This window comes from Xyrauchen texanus, chromosome 36 (genome assembly GCF_025860055.1).
Source record: "Xyrauchen texanus isolate HMW12.3.18 chromosome 36, RBS_HiC_50CHRs, whole genome shotgun sequence".
Taxonomy (NCBI): Eukaryota; Metazoa; Chordata; class Actinopteri; order Cypriniformes; family Catostomidae; genus Xyrauchen; species Xyrauchen texanus.
The window spans coordinates 22538003-22559600 of record NC_068311.1 but is presented as its reverse complement, the minus strand read 5'-3'; the positions used below and the strand labels follow the sequence as shown (position 1 = coordinate 22559600).

General features: G+C 38.7%; 1 protein-coding gene across 1 annotated transcript; it reads left to right on the top strand.

Moving 5' to 3' along the window:
- The first annotated feature begins 3333 nt into the window (after nt 1-3333).
- On the top strand, nt 3334-21109 carry LOC127629630 (ribosomal protein S6 kinase beta-1-like). The gene is made up of 15 exons (XM_052106752.1): nt 3334-3511; nt 4212-4255; nt 4347-4467; nt 7354-7422; nt 7513-7660; nt 7926-7983; nt 8246-8346; nt 8438-8528; nt 9475-9565; nt 14168-14275; nt 14417-14479; nt 14577-14654; nt 16731-16838; nt 16936-17048; nt 19714-21109. The coding sequence occupies exons 1-15, from the start codon at nt 3443-3445 to the stop codon at nt 19958-19960; spliced, it is 1509 nt and encodes a 502-aa protein (XP_051962712.1). The 5' UTR covers nt 3334-3442; the 3' UTR covers nt 19961-21109.
- Nucleotides 21110-21598: the final 489 nt, after the last annotated feature.

Here is a 21598-nt window from a genome sequence, read left to right as displayed (position 1 = left end):
TCCTGCTGAACTTTACCGCTGCGCTATTGAAAGTATCTAAACAAACTGCATCACAGTTTGGTATGTCAACTGCACTGTCTCAGACCAGAAGGCCCTCCAGCAGGTGGTGAATACTACCCAATACATCACTGGTGTTCAGCTACCCTCCATCAAAGGCATTCACCCCAAACGCTGCCTAAGGAGGGTGAGAAGCATTATCAAAGACACCTCTCACCCCAACCATGGTCTGTTTACTCAAATCAAATAAAAATCACTTTGTCACACGACCATATACACAAGTGCAACAGTAGGTGAAAGTCTTGTGTGCAGTTCCGAGCAACATAGCAGTCATGACAGTGATGAGACATATACCAATTACAATAAACAACATATTTACAAAACACAATTTACATATCAAATGTACACATAATTACACAACACAATAATAGAATACACATACAGTAAAAATAAAGAGTATATAAAAAAAATATATATACAGTAGTTGTATTGTTGAGAATATAATTATGATGGTCCAGTGTGAGATAATAAGATTGATAAAGTGCAGTGCTGATTGTTGATCGTGATAGATCAAGTGTTCAAAAGTCTGATTGCTTGGGGGAAGAAGCTGTCATGTAGTCGGCTGGTGCGGGTCCTGATGCTGCGATTCCGCCTGCCTGTGAGGGAAGCTCACCTCCGATGATGTTTCTGGCAGTTCACACCACCCTTTGCAGGGCTTTGCGGTTGTGGGCGGTGCTATTGCCGTACCAGGCGGTGATGCAGCCAGTCAGGATGCTCTCTATAGTACTGGTGTAGAACCAGGTGAGGATGTGGTGGTTCATTCCAATCTTCCTCAGCCGTCTCAGGAAGAAGAGGCACTGAGCCTTCTTCACAACGGCCTCAGTGTGGACAGACTATGTGAGTTCCTCAGTGATGTTGACACAGAGAAACTTGAAGCTGCTGACTCTCTCCACCGGTGCTCCATTAATGGTGATGGGTCTTTCCTCCTGAAGTCCACTACAAGCTCCTTGGTTTTACTGACGTTGAGGGAGAGGTTGTGCTCTTGACACCAGCATGTCAGAGTGTCCACCTCCTCTCTGTAGGCTGTTTCATCATTGTCAGTGATCAGACCTACCACCATCATATCGTCAGCAAACTTAATGATGGCATTGGAACTATGTGTTGCCACACAGTCATGTGTGTACAGGGAATACAGGAGTGGGCTGAGAACACAGCCCTGCGGGGCTCCAGTGTTGAAGGTCAGTGATGAGGAAATGTTGCTGCCCATTCTAACCATCCAGCTGCACAGCGAGCTGTTTAAGCCCAGAGCCCGGAGTTTCTCATCAAGCTTGGAGGGCACTATGGTGTTGAATGCTGAGCTGTAGTCTACAAACTGTATTCTCATATATGTGTTCCTTTTTTCAGGTGGTAGAGAGCAGTGTGTATTGTAGATGCAATGGCATCATCAGTGGAGCAGTTGTTGCGGTAGGCAAACTGCAATGGGCCAGTGAGGTGGGCAGCACAGAGCAGATGTGATCTCTGATTAGCCTCTCAAAGCATTTTCTGATGATGGGGGTCAGAGCAACAGGATGCCAGTCATTTAAACAAGTGATTTTTTATTGCTTTTGTACAGGCACAATGGTGGATGTTTTAAAGCATGTGGGGACAACAGACAGGGAGAGGGACAGGTTGAAAATGTCCATAAAAACACCAGCAGTTGGTTCGCGCATGCTCTGATGACACGGCCCGCAATGCCGTCTGGACCCGCGGCTTTACTAATGTTCACCCATCGGAAGGATCGGCCTCTGTAGCGTCGGCCGTGAGTGCTCATCTCTATATGGCTCTGCTGCTAACCAAACAATTCCTGACCACATGTTTTCTACATACTTGGGCTGTGTCTCGTTTGGAAGTCTGCGTCCTCCGGAGGTCGCATTTGTCGGCCGCATACGTCATCGAGACGTTTAATAAAGTACCAATTTCCTTCCGAAACAGCAAAATCTGAACATTATTCCAAACTTTTGGCCGCCAGTGTATACAAAGAAATACAAGAAAACAAAATCTACAGCTATGAAGAAATACAAGATACTAAATAGAAAAATAAAGAAGGACATATATGGCTCCGGTTAGCAGGTCCCTGTTGGCACCTGCTTGTAGATGCGGGAACTACACCGCCCTAATGGCAAAAATCTTGTGATTTTATTATCTAATTAATTTAGAAATAATGTTAACAAGTTACGTTTTGAAACCGCTTTGATATTAACAGTTTTATAGATAAGAACCATTCTCTAAAATATTTGTGGTATTTCATAGCACACTTGACAGGGCCCTTTCCTCAGTTTAATTCTCTTCGGTCTCACCTTATTTGGTTTTGTCTTTTATGTCCTTCTTTATTTTTCTATTTAGTATCTTGTATTTCTTCATAGCTGTAGATTTTGTTTTCTTGTATTTCTTTGTATACACTGGCGGCCAAAAGTTTGGAATAATGTTCAGATTTTGCTGTTTCGGAAGGAAACTGGTACTTTATTTTCACCAAAGTGGCATTCAACTGATCACAAAATATAGTCAGGACATTACTGATGTAAAAATCAGCACCATCACTATTTGAAAAAAGTTATCTTTGATCAAGTCTAGACAGGCCACATTTCCAGCAGCCTTAACACCTTATCTTAGAGTAATCATGATAAATTGCTAATTTGGTACTAGAAAATCCCTTGCCATTATATCAAACACAGTTGAAATCATTTTGTTTCATGAAATGAAGCTTAACATCGTCTTTGTGTTTGTTTTTGAGTATGCAATAGACAGGTGTGTCTTAAGGTCAATATTGGGTCAAAAATTGCAAAAAAATTGTCAAGGATCTGCAAAGCTGTTATTGCTGCACGTGGAGGATTTTTAAATGAGAACTCTTTGAAGTAGTTTAAGAAGTTATACATTTAATTCAAATTGTAATAGTAATTTTCACGTTATTAATGTCCTGACTATACATTGTGATCAGTTGAATGCCACTTTGGTGAATTAAAGTACAAATTTCTTTCCATAAGAGCAAAATCTGAACATTATTACAAACTTTTGTCTGCCAGTGTATGTACAGTAGTAGACATACATATTGGCACCCTTGTAAATATATCTATATTCCCATTCATATTTATAATATATTCAAAAGTGTCAGAAAACAATAAATATTGAGTTCGCAGAGTGATTTATCCACATATGTGATTACCAGATATTAATTTAACAAAACAAGACATGTATCTACATATGTATTTATCAACAAAATGTTTTACTTTTACATTAGCTAGGTACATTAGTTTGCATTAGTCTGGCGTCAGCATTTTCCCGCATTTCTCCGCGCGGGGTGTCAGTGTGTCGCGCATGCCGGTCATGGCGACAGTGCGTTCATGTCCATGAGGCGGGAAGCGCGAGCTCCTCACGCGGTTTGAAGCGACCCAAGTCGGCGAAATTAACGATGGCTGGTGTTTTCGACATCGATCTGGACCAGCCAGAGGAAAATGTCTCCGATGATGAGCTGGAGGAGGTAACGGACATGCGGGTGTTGCCAGAGCAGAGTGCAGGCCCGATTAATCAGCATCAGGCTGCTGTATGTTATGCTAGCAGGCTAACACGACTGCTTTACAGTTTTTATGGACATTCGTGATTATGATACTCCGTTAGTCAACATATGTGACATAGATAGTGGAATTTTCTCGCCTACAATCTCTCTTGTTTGTACTAATTAAAGACATAAGTTGGAAATGGTGTTATAGGCTTGCTACTCTGGCCGTTTAAAGGGCTGGAAGCATGCTGTTGTTCGCTTTGCAATGCAACATTCATTTGGCGACGTCTCCTTTGAAACTGCTCTGTTTTACTTGATAACTAAAACGCCTTTTATATATGCGTCTAGTTTGCAGTATTATTATGGGCTGCCGTGAGTGTGATACTTTGTTAATGTGAAAGGCTTGGTCAGATGTCATTGCCTGAACACTTACTGTAAGGATCAGTCAATTAGAAGTTTGCAATACCATAGATGGTCCATGTCATGTTATGGGATCTCTGGGAATAGTAGTGCGAAATCCGACCCCTTAGTTTTCATGTTCAGACTGGAACTTCTGCCAACTGTTGGCTCGTAAGGTTATCTCGTGCCGCACTGATCATCTCTACACACCGCATACTTTGTTCTACACTGTGCAGTGAATTGATCTCTGATTGATTATGCGTTTAACATTTCTGTTCTGCAGGCTCAGATCAATGACTTCATGGATCAGTGCAGTGGCTTTGAATTGTACGTATATTTAGTGTGTTTGAAGACTGAACCGTTATTACAGATGGTTTTGTGTAACTGTCATATGGTCATTTATGGTTTATTCTTATAGCAACATGGACGATTGTGAGAAGATTGAGATATCGGAGGACAATGTGAACCAGGGCACTGAGAACATCCGGCCTGAGTGCTTTGAGCTGCTCCGTGTTTTGGGTAAAGGAGGTTATGGAAAGGTATGATTTAATGCTAATTGTTGTTATTGTGTTCACTGATAGTTAGAATCTGGAACAGTAGTTCAATAAAAGGAATATTTAATCCAAAAAGAAAACAATCTGGCATTATTTAATCACCCTCATGTCGTTCCAAACCATTTGACTTTCTTCTGTGCAACACAATAGGAAATAATTCAATCAGGGCTGCGTATTGATACAGTTTTCCCGATTCAATTAGACTCTGATTCTTATTGGTATATTTCATTTATAATGTCCATTTTGCATACATATGAATGAAATTCTCTCTCAGCCAATGCTGTTAATTATACAGGGGACCTTCAAGGATTAGTTATGTTACGTACATATTAATTTGACAAATTCTATTTTATTATTAGTTTTTTATCATTTTGGTCACATTTTAGTTTGTTAAAATTGTACATTCTACAAAAAAAATCTACTATTTACAAGTATTTAGATTCGAGATCGTTTCACTCACATGCATAATAAAGCACCCAAAAGTATCATGAAGTTAGTTGATGTGACTTGTAAAAAATATTCCAAGTCTTCTGAAGACATACAATCACATTGTATGAAGAACAGACCACAATATAAGTCGTTATTTACACAAATCATTACTTTGGTCCATAAACAGTGCTAAAATACATTAAGGCAGTTAAGTTGATAACATCAAACCGCATTGGTTGACCAAATGTCATACAATAAGGTTTGATGTTATTGACCCAGCTGCCTTATTTGATTTCAGCTCTGTTGATGTAATGATTTGATTTTAGAGTAAAATGCCTTCAGAAGACTTGGAGTATTAAGTTTGGTCACAAGATGTGTAAGAACAATTAGGGCTGAAATGATTATTCGACATTATTGACAACGTTGACAATAAAAAATTGTCGACAAAAATTTTCGTTGTCGAATAGTCGTTTGATCTCATTTAACGTAACATGAGATCACATTGAACTCTTATGATGACGCACGAGAGCAGCGCTGCAGATCGCGCCTGACTGAGGAGAGGAAGAAAACACAGCTCACAGTCCAGATGCACTCTAAACTTTCCAAACAGATTCAGGTGATGTAGATTGCAAAGTATGAGGGAATTATAATGCAAAAATACCAAACAAGTAAATACAGAAGCACTCTCATTGTGGAATAAGCCGGAGCCCTTTAAAGGAAACACCCCGGCATTACATCTTAAATACAGTTGAATTTATTGTGTTATAGCTTTATTAAAGATCAAATAATACGAAAGCAGATCATGTAAATAACTACAAACTCCAAAACTGGCATTTCTCAGTGCAGTCAGCGCCTCTTCTATGAATTACGCAAATGTCCCGATCTGAGGGGGAGAGATTGAAACTGCACCCGGATGATACATACTCTGTCGCGGGGACGCTCGTCCCTCAAGCGTGGCTAGATTATAACGTATTGGCTCGCGACTTATTGAATCGTAATATATGTCACTGTGCATTTCTTATCGTGAAGAAAATTGGCAATATGCAGCTTTATTAATGAGAGATTTTTTTTTTTTTTTTTGTGATGGATTGAAGTGAACAGAAAGGTGAGGAAGTCTTCGCCCCATTATACACTGCAACAAAATACGTTTTTGATTTGTTTTGTTTTGACTTGTTTTCCACTATAAATATCTTAAATATCTAAAACTCCTTTAAAATAACATAGCTACTTTAGCAGCTATACTGCAGAAGAAGAATGTTGAATATAATATTAAAAATGCTAATATTTTAAAATACCTAAAAATCTTTAAAAAGATGCATTCACCTGAGAAGCAGCACATACGATTTTTAGATTTGCTTTTAGAGAATAGATCTTGAATATAAGTATATTTTGTGTTTACTGCACTAACAAAAGTATAACCAAGTGAAAAAATTCACTTATATACAAAATACACTTACTGTATATTTAAGAAAAATTATCTTAAAGGGTAACTAAACCCTAAACCAACTTTTTTTAGTTAATGATCTGTAAGCATGGGGCTTTATTAGTACTGGTCATTGATTCAAGTAATTTTTTTGACATTTGTGTATAAAGTGTTTTAATTCTACAATATATGGTGTAAAAACGTCTGAGTGCTGCCCTCTTCAGGTTGAACGGTGGCTACTGCAGTTGAATTTTCCTATTGGCTGTTGCGGTACTTCTTGACGTAAGCGGTGACAGCTGACGTAAGCAGGTTCCAGCTCACCACGCCAGATTCATGTACATGTCGTCTCTCGAACGTGTGAGGAATAATAATAACATAGAGTCTGACAGCAGCTGTCAATTAATCCGTCACTACGAGTTTCAGGTGACCCCCCCCCCGCTCAGCCCCGCACTCGGTTCGTTCCCTCTATCCCCGCCGGGGTCTGCCCACTTTTCCTGCATTTTCAAATATTTCTAGTGGGTGGAGTCAGACTCTGAGCAGGTGTTTAGTTACCCTTTAAAGCAAGTCTAAATATCGTATATGTTGCTTCTCAAGTAAATCTATCTTGTTTTAAGGATTTTCAGATATTTTTAAATGGAAAACAAGACAAAAACACTTGATAACAATAGCATGTTTTGCAGTGAATTTCTTTACTGAATTAAATTTATTAAAAAGTGTTTTTCCCATTAATTCAGTGAATATCAATTATAAATATTTTTAAAATATGATTTTGTCCTCTTTATTGTTAGTAAGCATGTTTAATCCAACCTTTTAAGTCGGGACACAAGCTGAATAATCGGTTAAGATCTAATGGTTAACCTTTGCAATAATCGTTCTAATAATCGTTAGATGAATCGATTATCAAAATAATCGTTAGTTACAGCCCTAGAACCAATAAGGTTTGATGTAAATGACTATTTCTTTTAACATGACTGGACTGTTTTTAAGAACATTTTGGGGAAAAATTATTTTCTTTGCAGGTTTTCCAGGTTCGGAAAGTAAGCGGTGCAGCTTCAGGAAAAATATTTGCCATGAAAGTCTTGAAAAAGGTTCAACAAATCCCTTAAATTTGGATGAAATAATTTACATTTGAAATGTAAATAGGCCTGCTCAAAGTCACCTTGTTTTACCTCTTTTAGGCGATGATTGTACGCAATGCCAAGGACACAGCGCATACTAAAGCAGAGCGGAACATCTTGGAGGAAGTCAAGCATCCTTTCATAGTCGATCTGATCTATGCCTTTCAGACAGGCGGCAAGCTTTACCTCATCCTTGAATACCTAAGTGGTTTGTGATTCAAGATCAACCTTTGTCTGCTAGAGATGGATAACTTGTCATTCTTTCCAGTCTCCTGCAGTTGCTGTGGAGTTACTAAAGGATCATTTGCATTCCTTCTTTGAATGTCTTGTTTTCTATTGAAATAGAATGTGTCAAAACATTTTCACTTTTTACGTTTTGAATTGTAATGTGGCAAAGCTTTATTATTCGCCCGTCTTTCTTTGTGTTTTATTTTAACTGTTGCATGTGTGTTAAAAACATATTCAATTTGCAGGTGGGGAGCTTTTCATGCAGCTTGAGAGAGAGGGGATTTTCATGGAGGACACGGCCTGGTAAGCGAAGATGTTTTGGTCAACTCTGTGACTCTTAAAATATAAACTGTTGCAGTGTTTTGCATCAGCTCCTTTCATTAAGTGAAGAGCTAGATATATAGTTAAATATGGTCATTACATATCACATACAGTGATTTATTGAATTTTCAAACAATTTTCAAGGACAAATCTGAACACCGACACATGCAATACTATAAGCCTAACATTCAACATGAGATGAACGAAGATAATCAGAATGATGCTCAGGGCTTTTTACACGCAGCTTTTACTTGGCTGAAATCTCAATGGCTCTCGGACACCTGCATCAGAAAGGCATCATCTACAGAGACCTCAAACCTGAGAACATCATGCTCAATAGCCAAGGTTTGGACACTTTATAGAAAATAAAGCAAGTAATCTGTAGAATTGATTTAGTTCAGTTTCTTAGTGTTGTTCTGTCTTTTTCCTGTTGCAGGACATGTCAAACTGACTGACTTTGGACTGTGTAAAGAGTCTATCCATGACGGCACAGTGACCCACACTTTCTGTGGCACTATTGAGTACATGTGAGTTACATTTAAAGAAAAACCTGGATGGTCCATCTTAGGGCTGTCATGTTTATGTAATTTGGCTGATGATTATTTGTCTAACAAATAACTGCAATTATGACAATTAACTGCCTGTTTGATGGCTTTCACGATTAATTCTTAAGACATGCTTTTTTCTGCATGCGTGTTTCATAAACCTTAAAGTAATTTTAACATATTTAAATTCAAATGTATAAATCAAATAATAAAATGGGGATATATGATTTCCTTTTAAGGCTTTAAAAAGTTATGAATGACATGGAAAATATTTTACATTTTAAAAATATTTTTAAAGACTTACATTTTTATTTTTTTTGTCAACTTTTGTTTTAGTCAACTTTACATTTACAGTGTTGGTTTTTTTTAACTTATATTTTATATAATATTTTTTTATCTAAAAAATAATTTACACATTTTGTTTCATCATTTAATCACTCCACAGAAATAGAGTAGGCATGCGTCTCTTCTTCTGCGTCACTGCGTAAGTGAAGCCGGGGCGCTTTGTGTTCACTAAGCAGAGCAGCTCCTGCCCGGAAGAGTGCACTTAAGAGGCTATTCGCACTCTTCCGGACAGGAGCTGCTCTGGTTGAGATCCGTGGTACAGCTCATTTACGCTTCAAGTGCAACTGAATGACACAAAAACACGCCGTTCATGACATTTCTACAATACATATGCTTAAAATTCCCTTTTTTTGGGTATTAAAATGTGATTGGAATTTGAATGCCCAATAATTATCTCAAATAACCGTGGTTAGATCAAATAACCGTGATCAAACGGTTATTTAATAATCATGACAGGCCTTGTCCATCTTTGGCGTGTGACTTGTGGCCAATGCCCTGTTTTGCACATCACATTTCCTGTCATAACCTTGTGACATGCATTTGCACAAATTCTGCAAAATCGTAAGATGTTCCTTTGTTTCAGGGCTCCAGAGATCCTCATGCGAAGCGGACACAATCGAGCTGTTGACTGGTGGAGTCTTGGAGCTTTGATGTATGACATGTTAACTGGAGCAGTGAGTATTAGCTTTTACTGCAGTGCACTAGTTTGCAACAATATATCGAGCAGTAAATCAGTCAAGCCAATAAATTAGCTGATAATTTCTGTTAATGAACAAGCAGATGGAGCTGCCAAAGAAGCATTATCCTCAGAACCAGTAAAATGCTTTATTCCATTCAGACTTAAAACCAAAATTAAACATATACACTAAAAACAAATGGCAGTCGTAATGGTATCAGTGTTTAAACAACAAATTAAGGGAAATAAGTCATGTTGTTTGGACAAGACACGTATTCCTTTTTAATAATCGTTGGGATCAAGCCACTTACATTTGATGCCAGATAGGACACTCGAGGCCCACACACCAATTTTACTATCTGGAGAAAATTCACCATAGTGCCCATCCTGTCAGAACCCACTATCCGTTAAACATGTCTTACTGGACTGTAACGCCTCTACACACTTGAGGAACCGGTATTATTCTGTTGACACTTTTGAAAAGGTTTTTAACCAAGTAAATCCAAATTTAGTTTTAAGGTATTTAGAAAAAATTAATCTTAAACACCTTTTGTAGTTTTACTCTTGAATAACTAAACTGGCTCTCGCCATGAATATAGCCGTAGAAGCTGGCATGACGTTAAAAAGGAAAGAAATAAAGAATTAGAAGATATTTGGCCATTTTGAGATGATTGGCATTTGCTGATGACAGTCAGTATGTTTATATGTTCAGTTAGTCAAGCTATATTCATCATCTTTCTGTATACATGTCACATTGCGTAATCAAATATTTTAAGCAGGTTAAATATATGAGTCACCTCTCTCTCGTTGCATGTGCACAACGCAGAGGCAAATTGTGGTCCAATTATCATGCATACACATAGGGTTCCCATGGGTTTAATGTTATAAATGTGCCATCCTTTAGTATTCATAAAACAGTAAGTGAGAAATACCCAGATGATCTACTATTTCAGGTGAGATTCTGAAGTGCGGATCGACACTTTACTGTCCCATAATCCCACAGGAGCTGAGTAGACGTTATGTTAAAAAAAATTAGTTCCTCAGGTCGGACGTCTCTTTTCCACTGTTAGTGATGTATACTGAGAAAGTTGTTCCTTGTGCTTAAATGGTGCTTGTTTAACAAAACCAGAGTAGATTATTTTCGCGGTTGTCGTTAATATTACCTCATATATTATTTGGGTCGCAGAATTTTTGTTCTTATTTTGTGAAAATAATCTTGTGGCATGAGTGGCAAGGAAAGCCTATTTACACGTAAATTAAGCAAACAGTATTGTAATGCTTCACTGTTATGTATATTGTTTGTTTGTTAGTAGATTCTCACTTTAAGGAAAATATAAAAATGGTCCTTTCAGACTTTTACCTTTTTTTTATATACAGTATCTTCTGAGTACACCCCTCACATTTTTGTAAATATTTGATTATTTCTTTTCATGTGACAACACTGAAGAAATGACACTTTGCTACAATGTAAAGTAGTGAGTGTACAGCTTGTATAAGTGTAAATTTGCTGTCCCCTCAAAATAACTGATAACAAAATAACATTCATGTCTAAACCTCTGGCAACAAAAGTGAGTACACCCCTAAGTGAAAATGTCCAAATTGGGCCCAAAGTGTCAATATTTTGTGTGGCCACCATTACTTTCCAGCACTGCTTAAACCCTCTTGGGCATGGAGTTCAACAGAGCTTCACATGTTGTCACTGGAGTCCTCTTCCACTCCTTCATGATGACATCACAGAGCTGGTGGATGTTAGAGACCTTGTGCTCCTCCACCTTTCATTTGAGGATGCCCCACAGATGCTCAATAGGGTTTAGGTCTGGAGACATGCTTGGCCAGTTCATCACCTTCACCCTCAGCTTCTTTAGGAAGGCAGTGGTCGTCTTGGAGGTGTGTTTGGGGTCGTCATCGTGCTGGAATACTGCCCTGTGGCCCAGTCGCCATTGGCAGTACATGTTGGCATTCATGGTTCCCTCAATGAACTGTAGCACCCTAGTGCCGGTAGCACTCATGCAGCCCCAGACCATGACACTCCCACCACCATGCTTGACTGTAGGCAAGTCAAACTTGTCTGTGTACTCCTCACCTGGTTTCCGCCACACATGCTTGACACCACCTGAACCAAAAAAGTATTATCTTTGTCTCATCAGACCATGGGACATGGTTCCAGTAATCCATGTCCTTAGTCTGCTTGTCTTCAGCAAACTGTTTGCAGGCTTTCTTGTGCATCATCTTTAGAAGCAGTAATGCTGGCAGCACTCATACGTCTATTTCCCAAAGACAACCTCTGGATATGACGCTGAGCACGTGTACTCATCTTCTTTGGTCGACCATGGCAAGGCCTGTTCTAAGTGGAAACTGTCCTGTTAAACCGCTGTATGGTCTTGGCCACCGATGCTGCTCAGTGTCAGGGTCTTGGCAATCTTCTTATAGCCTAGGCCATCTTTATGTAGAGCAACAATTCTTTTTTTTAGATCCTCAGAGAGTTATTTGCCATGAGGTGCCATGTTGAACTTCCAGTGACCAGTTTGAGGGAGTGTGAGCGATGACACCAAATTTAACACACCTGCTCCTCATTCACACCTGAGACCTTGTAACACTAATGAGTCACATGACACCAGGGAGGGAAAATGGCTAATTGTGCCCAATTTGGACATTTTCACCTAGGGGTGTACACTCACTACTTTACAATGTAGCAAAGTGTAATCTCTTCAGTGTTGTCACATGTAAGATGTAAGATGTAATCAAATATTTACAAAAATGTGAGGGGTGTACTCATTTTGTGAGATACTGTGTGTGTGTGTGTGTGTGTGTGTGTGTGTGTGTGTGTGTGTGTGTGTGTGTATGTATATATATACAGGTGAAACTCGAAAAATTTGAATATCGTGCAAAAGTTCATTAATTTCAGTAATTCAACTTAAAAGGTGAAACTAATATATTATATAGACTCATTACAAGCAAAGTAAACTATTTCAAGCTTTTATTTGATATAATTTTGATGATTATGGCTTACAGCTTATGAAAACCCCAAATTCAGAATCTCAGAAAATTAGAATATTACATGAAATCAATAAAAAAAGGATTTTAAATACAGAAATGTCGGCCCTCTGAAAAGTATAATCATGCATATGTACTCAGTACTTGGTTTGGGCCCCTTTGCATTAATTACTGCCTCAATGCGGCGTGGCATGGATGCTATCAGCCTGCGGCACTGCTGAGGTGTTATGGAAGGCCAAGATGCTTCAATAGCGGCCTTCAGCTCTTCTGCATTGTTTGGTCTCATGTCTCTCATCTTTCTCTTAGCAATGCCCCATAGATTCTCTATGGGGTTCAGGTCAGGCGAGTTTGCTGGCCAATCAAGCACAGTAATACCATGGTCATTGAACCAGGTTTTGGTACTTTTGGCAGTGTGGGCAGGTGCCAAGTCCTGCTGGAAAATGAAGTCAGCATCTCCATAAAGCTTGTCTGCTGAAGGAAGCATGAAGTGCTCTAAAATGTCCTGGTAGACGGCTGCATTGACTCTGGACTTAATAAAGCACAGTGGACCAACACCAGCCGATGACATGGCTCCCCAAACCAACACAGACTGTGGAAACTTCACACTGGACTTCAAGCATCTTGGATTGTGTGCCTCTCCATTCTTCCTCCAGACTCTGGGACCTTGGTTTCCAAATGAGATGCAAAATTTGCTCTCATCAGAAAAGAGGAATTTGGACCACTGAGCAACAGACCAGTTCTTTTTTCTTTAGCCCAGGTAAGACATTTGACATTTGAAGCCCATGTCCAGGACCCGCCTGTGTGTGGTGGCTCTTGATGCATTAACTCCAGCCTCAGTCCACTCCTTGTGAAGCTCCCCACACATTTGAATGGCCTTTTCCTGACAATCCTCTCCAGGCTACGGTCATCCCTGCTGCTTGTGCACCTTTTTCTTCCACACTTTTCCCTTCCACTTAACTTTCTATTAATGTGCTTTGATACAGCACTTTGAGAACATCCAACTTCTTTTGCAATTACCTTTTGAGGCTTTCCCTCCTTGTGGAGGGTGTCAATGATGGTTTTCTGCACAACTGTCAGGTCAGCAGTCTTCCCCATGATTGTGAATTCAACTGAACCAGACTGAGAGACCATTTAAAGGCTCAGGAACCCTTTGCAGGTGTTTAGCTGATTAGAGTGTGACACTTTGAGCCTACAATACTGAACCTTTTCACAATATTCTAATTTTCTGAGATTCTGAATTTGGGGTTTTCATAAGCTGTAAGCCATAATCATCAAAATTATATCAAATAAAGGCTTGAAATAATCTTACTTTGCTTGTAATGAGTCTATATAATATATTTGTTTCACCTTTTAAGTTGAATTACTGAAATTAATGAACTTTTGCACGATATTCTAATTTTTCGAATTTCACCTGTGTATATATATATATATATATATATATATAATTTCATAGCCACATGACACTGTGTAAGCTTCATATTATTATCCAGACCTTTGCTGGGAAGGAACTGTAGAGACCAGACCTCTTGGAACTTTGAGTACGCCTGCACTAGTTAATACCAATAAATTGATGTTTTCTTTCCTTTTGTTTTTTTTGCTGCTCCAGCCACCATTTACTGGAGAGAACCGGAAGAAAACAATTGACAAAATTCTTAAATGCAAATTGAACCTCCCACCCTACCTCACACAAGAAGCCAGGGACCTACTCAAAAGGGTATGCAAACATCTCTTGACCCCCTCCAAGTTATAATTTGTATACCTGTTGCTTGTATTACAATGAATGACCTTGTTGTTTATAGCTCTTAATGGGTTCGTTTGTCATTTTCAGTAATTCTGATTTTACTGTGTTTTTCAGCTACTGAAAAGAAATGCCTCATCAAGGCTTGGGGCTGGACCTGGAGATGCAACAGAAGTACAGGTCTGTTTACAAGCAGTGTAACGATGCTTTAACATTCAACCACAATTATATCATGGAGTTTATTGAAATTCATTGCATTCTTGTGTTTGAATCTTAGACTCATCCCTTCTTTCGACACGTTAATTGGGAAGACCTTCTTGTGCGAAAAGTAGAACCACCATTCAAGCCTTTCTTGGTGAGTATAGTCTAGTTCCCTTATGACTCAGTTCACTTGACATTGCGTGCTAATGAATATGGGGAGTGTCCTTCCACATGACCTAGTTGAAAAAAATATTGCCAATATTCTAGTGTTTGAGCCCACATTTTTAGGTGTGAAGCTGTCTGCTATAAAAGCAGGTGCGCAAACACCATTCCTCAGAATTTTCTTCCTTCAAGACAGCGATTCATCTCTTGTCTAGAAGCCCACTACTGCTTCGCTGTAGTCGGTGAGGAATCTTCACGGCAACGAGCAGGCTCTCCTCTCCCCTGCAGTGTTCTGGCGAACATCATTCCTCCTCCTTGGTTGATGCTTTACTGGTGAAAGGGCCGCTTCAGCATCGTGATTCACCGCAGCGCTTCAGCAGGAGTTGTGTATCCTTATAAAGCAATTGTATATTGTGTGTGTGTGTGCATATATATATATATATATATATATATATATATATATATATATATATATATATATATATATAAAATATAAAGAGGCATTTGCATCTTTTTAAAGATGTCATTCCGTAAGTGTTCCTTGTACGAGAGGCACATCCCGCCATCAGATCAGCATGAGAGCTGCATTCTCTGTCTGGGTGGTTAAAGAGCTTGATATCATGTGGTCTCCTCCAGAGGAACCTACACAATCTCCCTTTGATGAATGGTTCCTGCTGCCGGACTGTGTCAAGTGTCGTGTATCATAGATCTGCCCCGTTCTTCCATGAAGTTCATAATGAGCACATCGATTACATCCTCTCTAATGTGGATTATAGGGAAGAAAATGGTTATGCCCCCCAAATGAGGTGGTAGCGGCACATCTCTGCCCGGCGAGTTGCAGGGCGTGGAACTCATGCCACATTCATCTCTCTAAGCCGTGTCGACTAACGTCCGCACTGGCTGGAAGAGCATACTCTGCGGCGGGGCAAACTGGTTCAGCACTCCACGGTTGATGGTGCTCCAAGTTTTCCAAGCTAAGCTTCCCAAACAAATGGACGAGCAAGGCTACGATCCAAAAACATTCAGAGAGCTCTGCACCACTACGGACTTGGTCACAAACGTCACTGTACAGGCCATTGGCAAGTCAATGAGCAGCCTGGTGTTTTTGGATCATCATATCTGGCTAACCCTCACAGAAATGTGTGACATGGGAAAAGCTACTCTATTTGATGCTCCGGTGTCTCCAGCCAGCTTTTTCGGATTCTCTGTGGATAGTATTGCTGAGCGCTATGTCATGACTCGGCAACAATCACAGGCTATGAGAAATTTAATGCCAAACGGAGCAGCACTTCATCACAATCGACTCGCTCCAGCTCTGTCTCAGGTAAACACCCCACACTAGCTGCCTCAGCGCTGCCAAATGTCGCCACCAATCCGCTGGTAAAGCCACGCAAGCCGTGGCTCAAATTAAGGCAGCCGCTTCAGTGCAAGCCTTGTGCCAATGGGAAAAACCCCCACTGTGCAGCATATCACTCTTTACAATACTGTTCTCCTCTTCCCCACTACTGCTTGTATGAACATACAAAGATTGTAAAAAGTGTACCAACATATTTTGCTCAACCACTTCCCAATGGTGAGCGGTGCATTATATCATGTTATGAACATACCAAAGCACGCAATGTCAAGTGTATTTAGTTGTAATGGAACGTCTCTGTTACGTATGTAACCTTGGTTCCCTGAGATGAAGGGAACGAGACATTGTGATCTCGGGCTGCACCACAAAATTCTAAGTTCTTCTGAGGTGCGAGCAATGAGCTCTTGTCCCTCAGTCAGAAAATTCTGAGTAAGGGTGTTTGTGCACATGCTTTTATAACGAACAGCTTTGCACCTGAAAAGGCAGGGCTTAAACCCCATAGCCATTATTAGAATATTGACGTTATGGTAGAGAGGTTTCAACTAGGTTGTGTGGAAGGACACTCCCCAAATGAGTAAGCATGCAATGTCTCATTCCATTCGTCTCAGGGAACCGAGGTTATGTACAAAACCAAGACGTTTTCTTTTATGTGTGCTGCTATCTTAGGAGTTCATTGAGTTTAGATTTACATGACCTGATGTCTTGCTTCAACAGCAATCAGCTGAGGATGTGAGCCAGTTTGATTCAAAGTTCACCTGCCAGACCCCCGTTGACAGTCCTGATGACTCCACACTGAGTGAAAGTGCAAATCAGGTCTTCTTGGTAAGACAGTCAAGTCATGATTTTGCTGTCTTTTGTTTTCTTTCTTTTAAATCTATGGCACTACCATATTGTGATTTTGTTATCTGGTCTTTTGTAGGGATTTACCTATGTAGCTCCATCTGTTTTGGAAAACATAAAGGAGAAGTTCTCATTTGAGCCAAAAATTCGTTCACCTCGCCGGTTTTTGGGAAGCCCCAGAACACCTGTCAGGTAATCAGATTTTATGGATTATATTCATGCAGAATGACTGAAATCTTAGGGCCAGACAGAATTGGCGATATTTTCTCACAATATCTGTGCTGATTTTGAGGTCAAATCTGCTGAATTCTGGGAATTAAGTATAGTAAAATGGAACTTAGAGGACTATTACTACGGAAGCCCTAAACCGCAAGGTGGTAAGAAAAAAAAAAATTGTCTTTGTTCCTTCCTGAGCCTAAATCTTAATTTTTTTTTTCTCTCTTCAAAATAGTTTTTTTCTCTTTTCAAAAATTTAATTTTTTTCTCTCTTCAAAAAAAGGAATGCGGTACCAAACTTGGTCACCAGATGCCACTATCAGTTATCATGTAATCTTATTCTTTTAATGCTTTCTCTTAATTATTTCACCTTAAACATTTCATTTTGATAAACTGGGCAGAAAATGTGTTAGCAACAGAGAAAACATTAAAAGCATAATATTACATGTTTACTGATAGTGGCATCTGGTGACCAAGTTTGCTACGATCCCCCCAACTTGTGGTTCAGGGCTTCTGTACTATACCATTATTGGTAGCTGAAAGCATCATGAAAGTAGCCAAAATATATATTTATATATATATTTATATATACAAAAAAAAAAAAAAGAAGAAGAAAGGGCTGGGGAACTAGAGGGATTTCTGTCTGGGCCTATGATTGAATTCCTTATATTTTTACATGTATGTATTTTAGATTTCTCCTAATCTGTGCGCTTAAATGGGAATGGATGCCTTCTATAATGACAAATTGTGGAGTGAAGTTAGAGACTCATATGTATTATAAGTAGGGATAGGAATTGCATGGAATTGAACAATTCTGGTTCAGATTCTGATTCAGCTTAAGTCCAGTTATTTAATGATTCCTTAAGTATTTTTGAGGAAGATTTCTACAGAGCAGATATAACAAATCAGAAATAAATGTTATGCAGTTCTTGTAAAAGGTGTTTTTGCAGGCTTTTTAGAGGCATACATGCAATAAAGTGATCATATATATATCTCTAAACAAACAAGAAATGTGATGGTATATTTCATTCATTCATTTATTCTTTTATAAAATTCCACTTATTACAATAAAACTTGTGCATCTTTAACTATACATTGTCATATGAACAAGCAGTCACTAACTGCACTGCTTCATTAAAGTCTCACAGGTCTGAAGTGCAACATTATATAAAAAAGGAACCATTCCAGAGACCGTTTAGAGTGTTATGTATTCTAATGTTGTAGTTCATACTTGTGAGTAGGGATGTTGATTTTCAGACATTTTTATAATGTAATGTAAACAGTTGTGGAAATAGCAGCGTGCAAGTGCCCTATAGCATGGATGACTGTATAGACAGCCTTATCAAAGTCTGCTGGCATGATAACTAAACACATTTGTCCTGAAATTAATTAATCAACGATCAATGAGCTTAATCGATCAAATTAATAATGACAACATCCCTAATTGTGAGACTACCACAGTTCTTATTTGATTTCGAATTGGACATTCATAACTTGCACATCAGTATAAGATTAATTCAGTAACCCTTCTGATTGATTTGTGTTTTTGATTCTCTAAAACTTAAACGGCTCATAAGAGTTATTCGGTTGGGAATCGGGCTAATACAGGAAGCGCCATATGTTTTGTAATGGAGATACAAAAGACCGGCTCAGAGTCACTGTACTATCTATACAATCAAATATATCACAAAACCTTTTCTCACAATATTGTATTATTTTGATTTGTAGATTTTACTCACCAGTGTAGTTGTTTAGTGGCAAAATTTAGTACCGAGATCTTTTCACTGTGTGTTGAGATTAAAAGGTTTGTCTCTTTCCATGTCCAAAGACGAGATCCATGCAATCCATTTGTTTTTCAATAATGTCTCTTTTAATATCCTTTCTGTTCTTTACAGTACAGACTTTACAGTTTATCAAAAACTACAGTACAGACTTTACAGTTTATCAAAAACTACAAAAGAAACATTTAATGCTGGTCTCATGGAGACAGTACCATTTTAGCACTTGTTTTACATATTAATGTAAATACTTGTAAATAGTACTAATTAGGCATATAAACAACAAACATGTAACAATATCAGTATATGCATTTTCAAGACATTGGATGGAATACATAGACTTTGTATATTTTTAAAAACCTAAAATATGACATGATAAAGAACTTAATATTTAATATTTCCATAATTTACCAAGTTTGAAGGTCCCTGTATAATTAATAACAGCATTAACTGAAATAGAATTTCTTTCATACTCAATGTGAGCAAAATGGGCATTATAACTGAATTGTACCCAAATTAATTGGAAATTAAATCTAATCATGATTTGTGTATTATGATGCTTCACAATATATTGAATCGTGAGGTGTGTGGCAATACCCAGCCCCAATCATTGGGGAATCAAAATACCCTGGTAGTGCTGTGTGTTCTACGCTGTAGATTCAGTATTTTATTACGGTGATCCATCGGCATCATTGGAAAAGTGCACATAGGGGAATATCATAAAGTTCTGGTATTGTAAAAGAACGGAACAGGCTCTGAACAAGAAACTGTTCTCAGTACCCAACCCTAATGACAAATATTTCAAGACTTAGTTTTGGTACATGGGGACATTCACACATTTTATTTCTTCTTTACTGTTTTAGCCCAGTTAAGTTCTCTGGAGATGGTTGGCCTCGAGGTCCCACTCTGCCTGAATCCTCCACCCTCCAGTCTTCCTCAGAACACAATATGGAAGTGTCCACCATGGATCAGATGGATATCACAGCCAGTGCAGAGGCCACTGCCCCTCTTCCCATCAGGCAACCTGCTGGCTCCAACATGAGCCAGTTTAAACAGCAGGCCTACCCAGTCATGTCCAAAAGGCCAGAGCATCTACGTATGAACTTATGACCTTTTTTCAATTTAGAGATTTTCTTTACTTTCTCTATTTCTTTTATATGGACACTAGGGATAAAGAAATGTCCCCAGCATTACTAACATCGCCTATATACTGTTCTTCACATCTGATGAGCATGAGTCTTTCACAGAGTTTGAAGAACTGCTCCAGTTCCTCACATCCCAAACCTAAGAGTGCATTCTTAGATGATTTCTTTACCTATCAGATGGACTGGGCCTTCTTTTGGATTATCAAGTTTTTTTTTTATACATGATTTTCCATAAAAGGAATATGGAATAAACAAAAAAAAAACAATTACTTGACACTATTTGCAAATGTGCTGACGAATAGATGCTGCCTGCAAGATGATCAAGTGATGTGGAGGAATTGCTTCCATGGGATGCTCTGGGTTTTTACAGTATTTCCAAGGGAAGTGTGGCTTTCCAGCTGTCAATGAATTGTACAAATCATTGTGGATTGAATGGATTTGTGGGGATTCCATCGAGCGGAGGTTTGCAACCTGACAATAAGTCTTATACATTTTGAAATGAGTATATCTCACAGTACTGTATAGATGATGGATAAATACACAAGCCTCAATAAAAACAAATACATTGACTTTTGAAACTTTATTATGTGCTGCAGGTATTTAGTTCCACTTGATAATTGTAAGATCTCTGTATGTGTTCTAGGACTGGAAATATCATGGAAATTAATCATATTAAAAGTCCTAGAACAATACAAAAAAATTCAGTAGTGAATATAACATTTTCCAAGTTATACTCTGCTCTGTTTCATCAAAGTATAGGTCTCTGTGAAACAATAATGGGTGTTTACCAATCTGTGGGCACTTTCAAAACGGGATGGGCATTTTTAAACTATCCAATGAAAGTAGGGAATCTCAGTGTAGTAATCAGTGGGTGTTTCAAAACCAGTATGGGTGTTTCTAATCTATCCAATTAAATCAGGGAATCTCAGTGTAGTAGGCAAATCGTGTAAAGCGGTTGAAAATGCCCATCCCGGATTGAAAACGCTCACTGATTGGGAGAATCTCTTTGTTCTGCGGAGAAATAAATCTCATGTCATCTGCTAGATATTGCTTGGATAAATTTGGCTTGTAAGACATGGGGATGTCCAATTTGTATGCGATTTATTCTCTGGAGTCGATTCTTTCCAATGAATCGGCCAAACTGGTTCACAAATAAGAAATGACTGAATACTCCTATACTGATTTCACAGATTAATGTAATGCATGGAAAATTGGCTCTCTTTTTGTATTCAATCAGTATACCTCAAAGTCATTTAAATGGAGTCTGGAATAGTTGAATTATTGTGTTTTGGAGGGTACTATCGAAGGGATGCTTGTAAACAAACATTACCTCACATTGGCTTGCTATTATGAACGAATTGCTTTATCCAATCAGAATCATCAGCACGATAGGTCACTGTGCAGCTGAACAGGATCCAAATGGCATTGCAGAACTTGTGCTGGCTGGAACAATGAGTTCTGTGAGGAGAAGAAAAAAAGTGAATTTAGGTTATTTTTGTGAATTGGGTCACTGTCATTTAGACTTTGTCCTGCATTCACTTTAATTACCTGGACGCGTCAAGTCAACTAAGAATGTGTACTTTTTCCAGCAACAGCAGTGTTG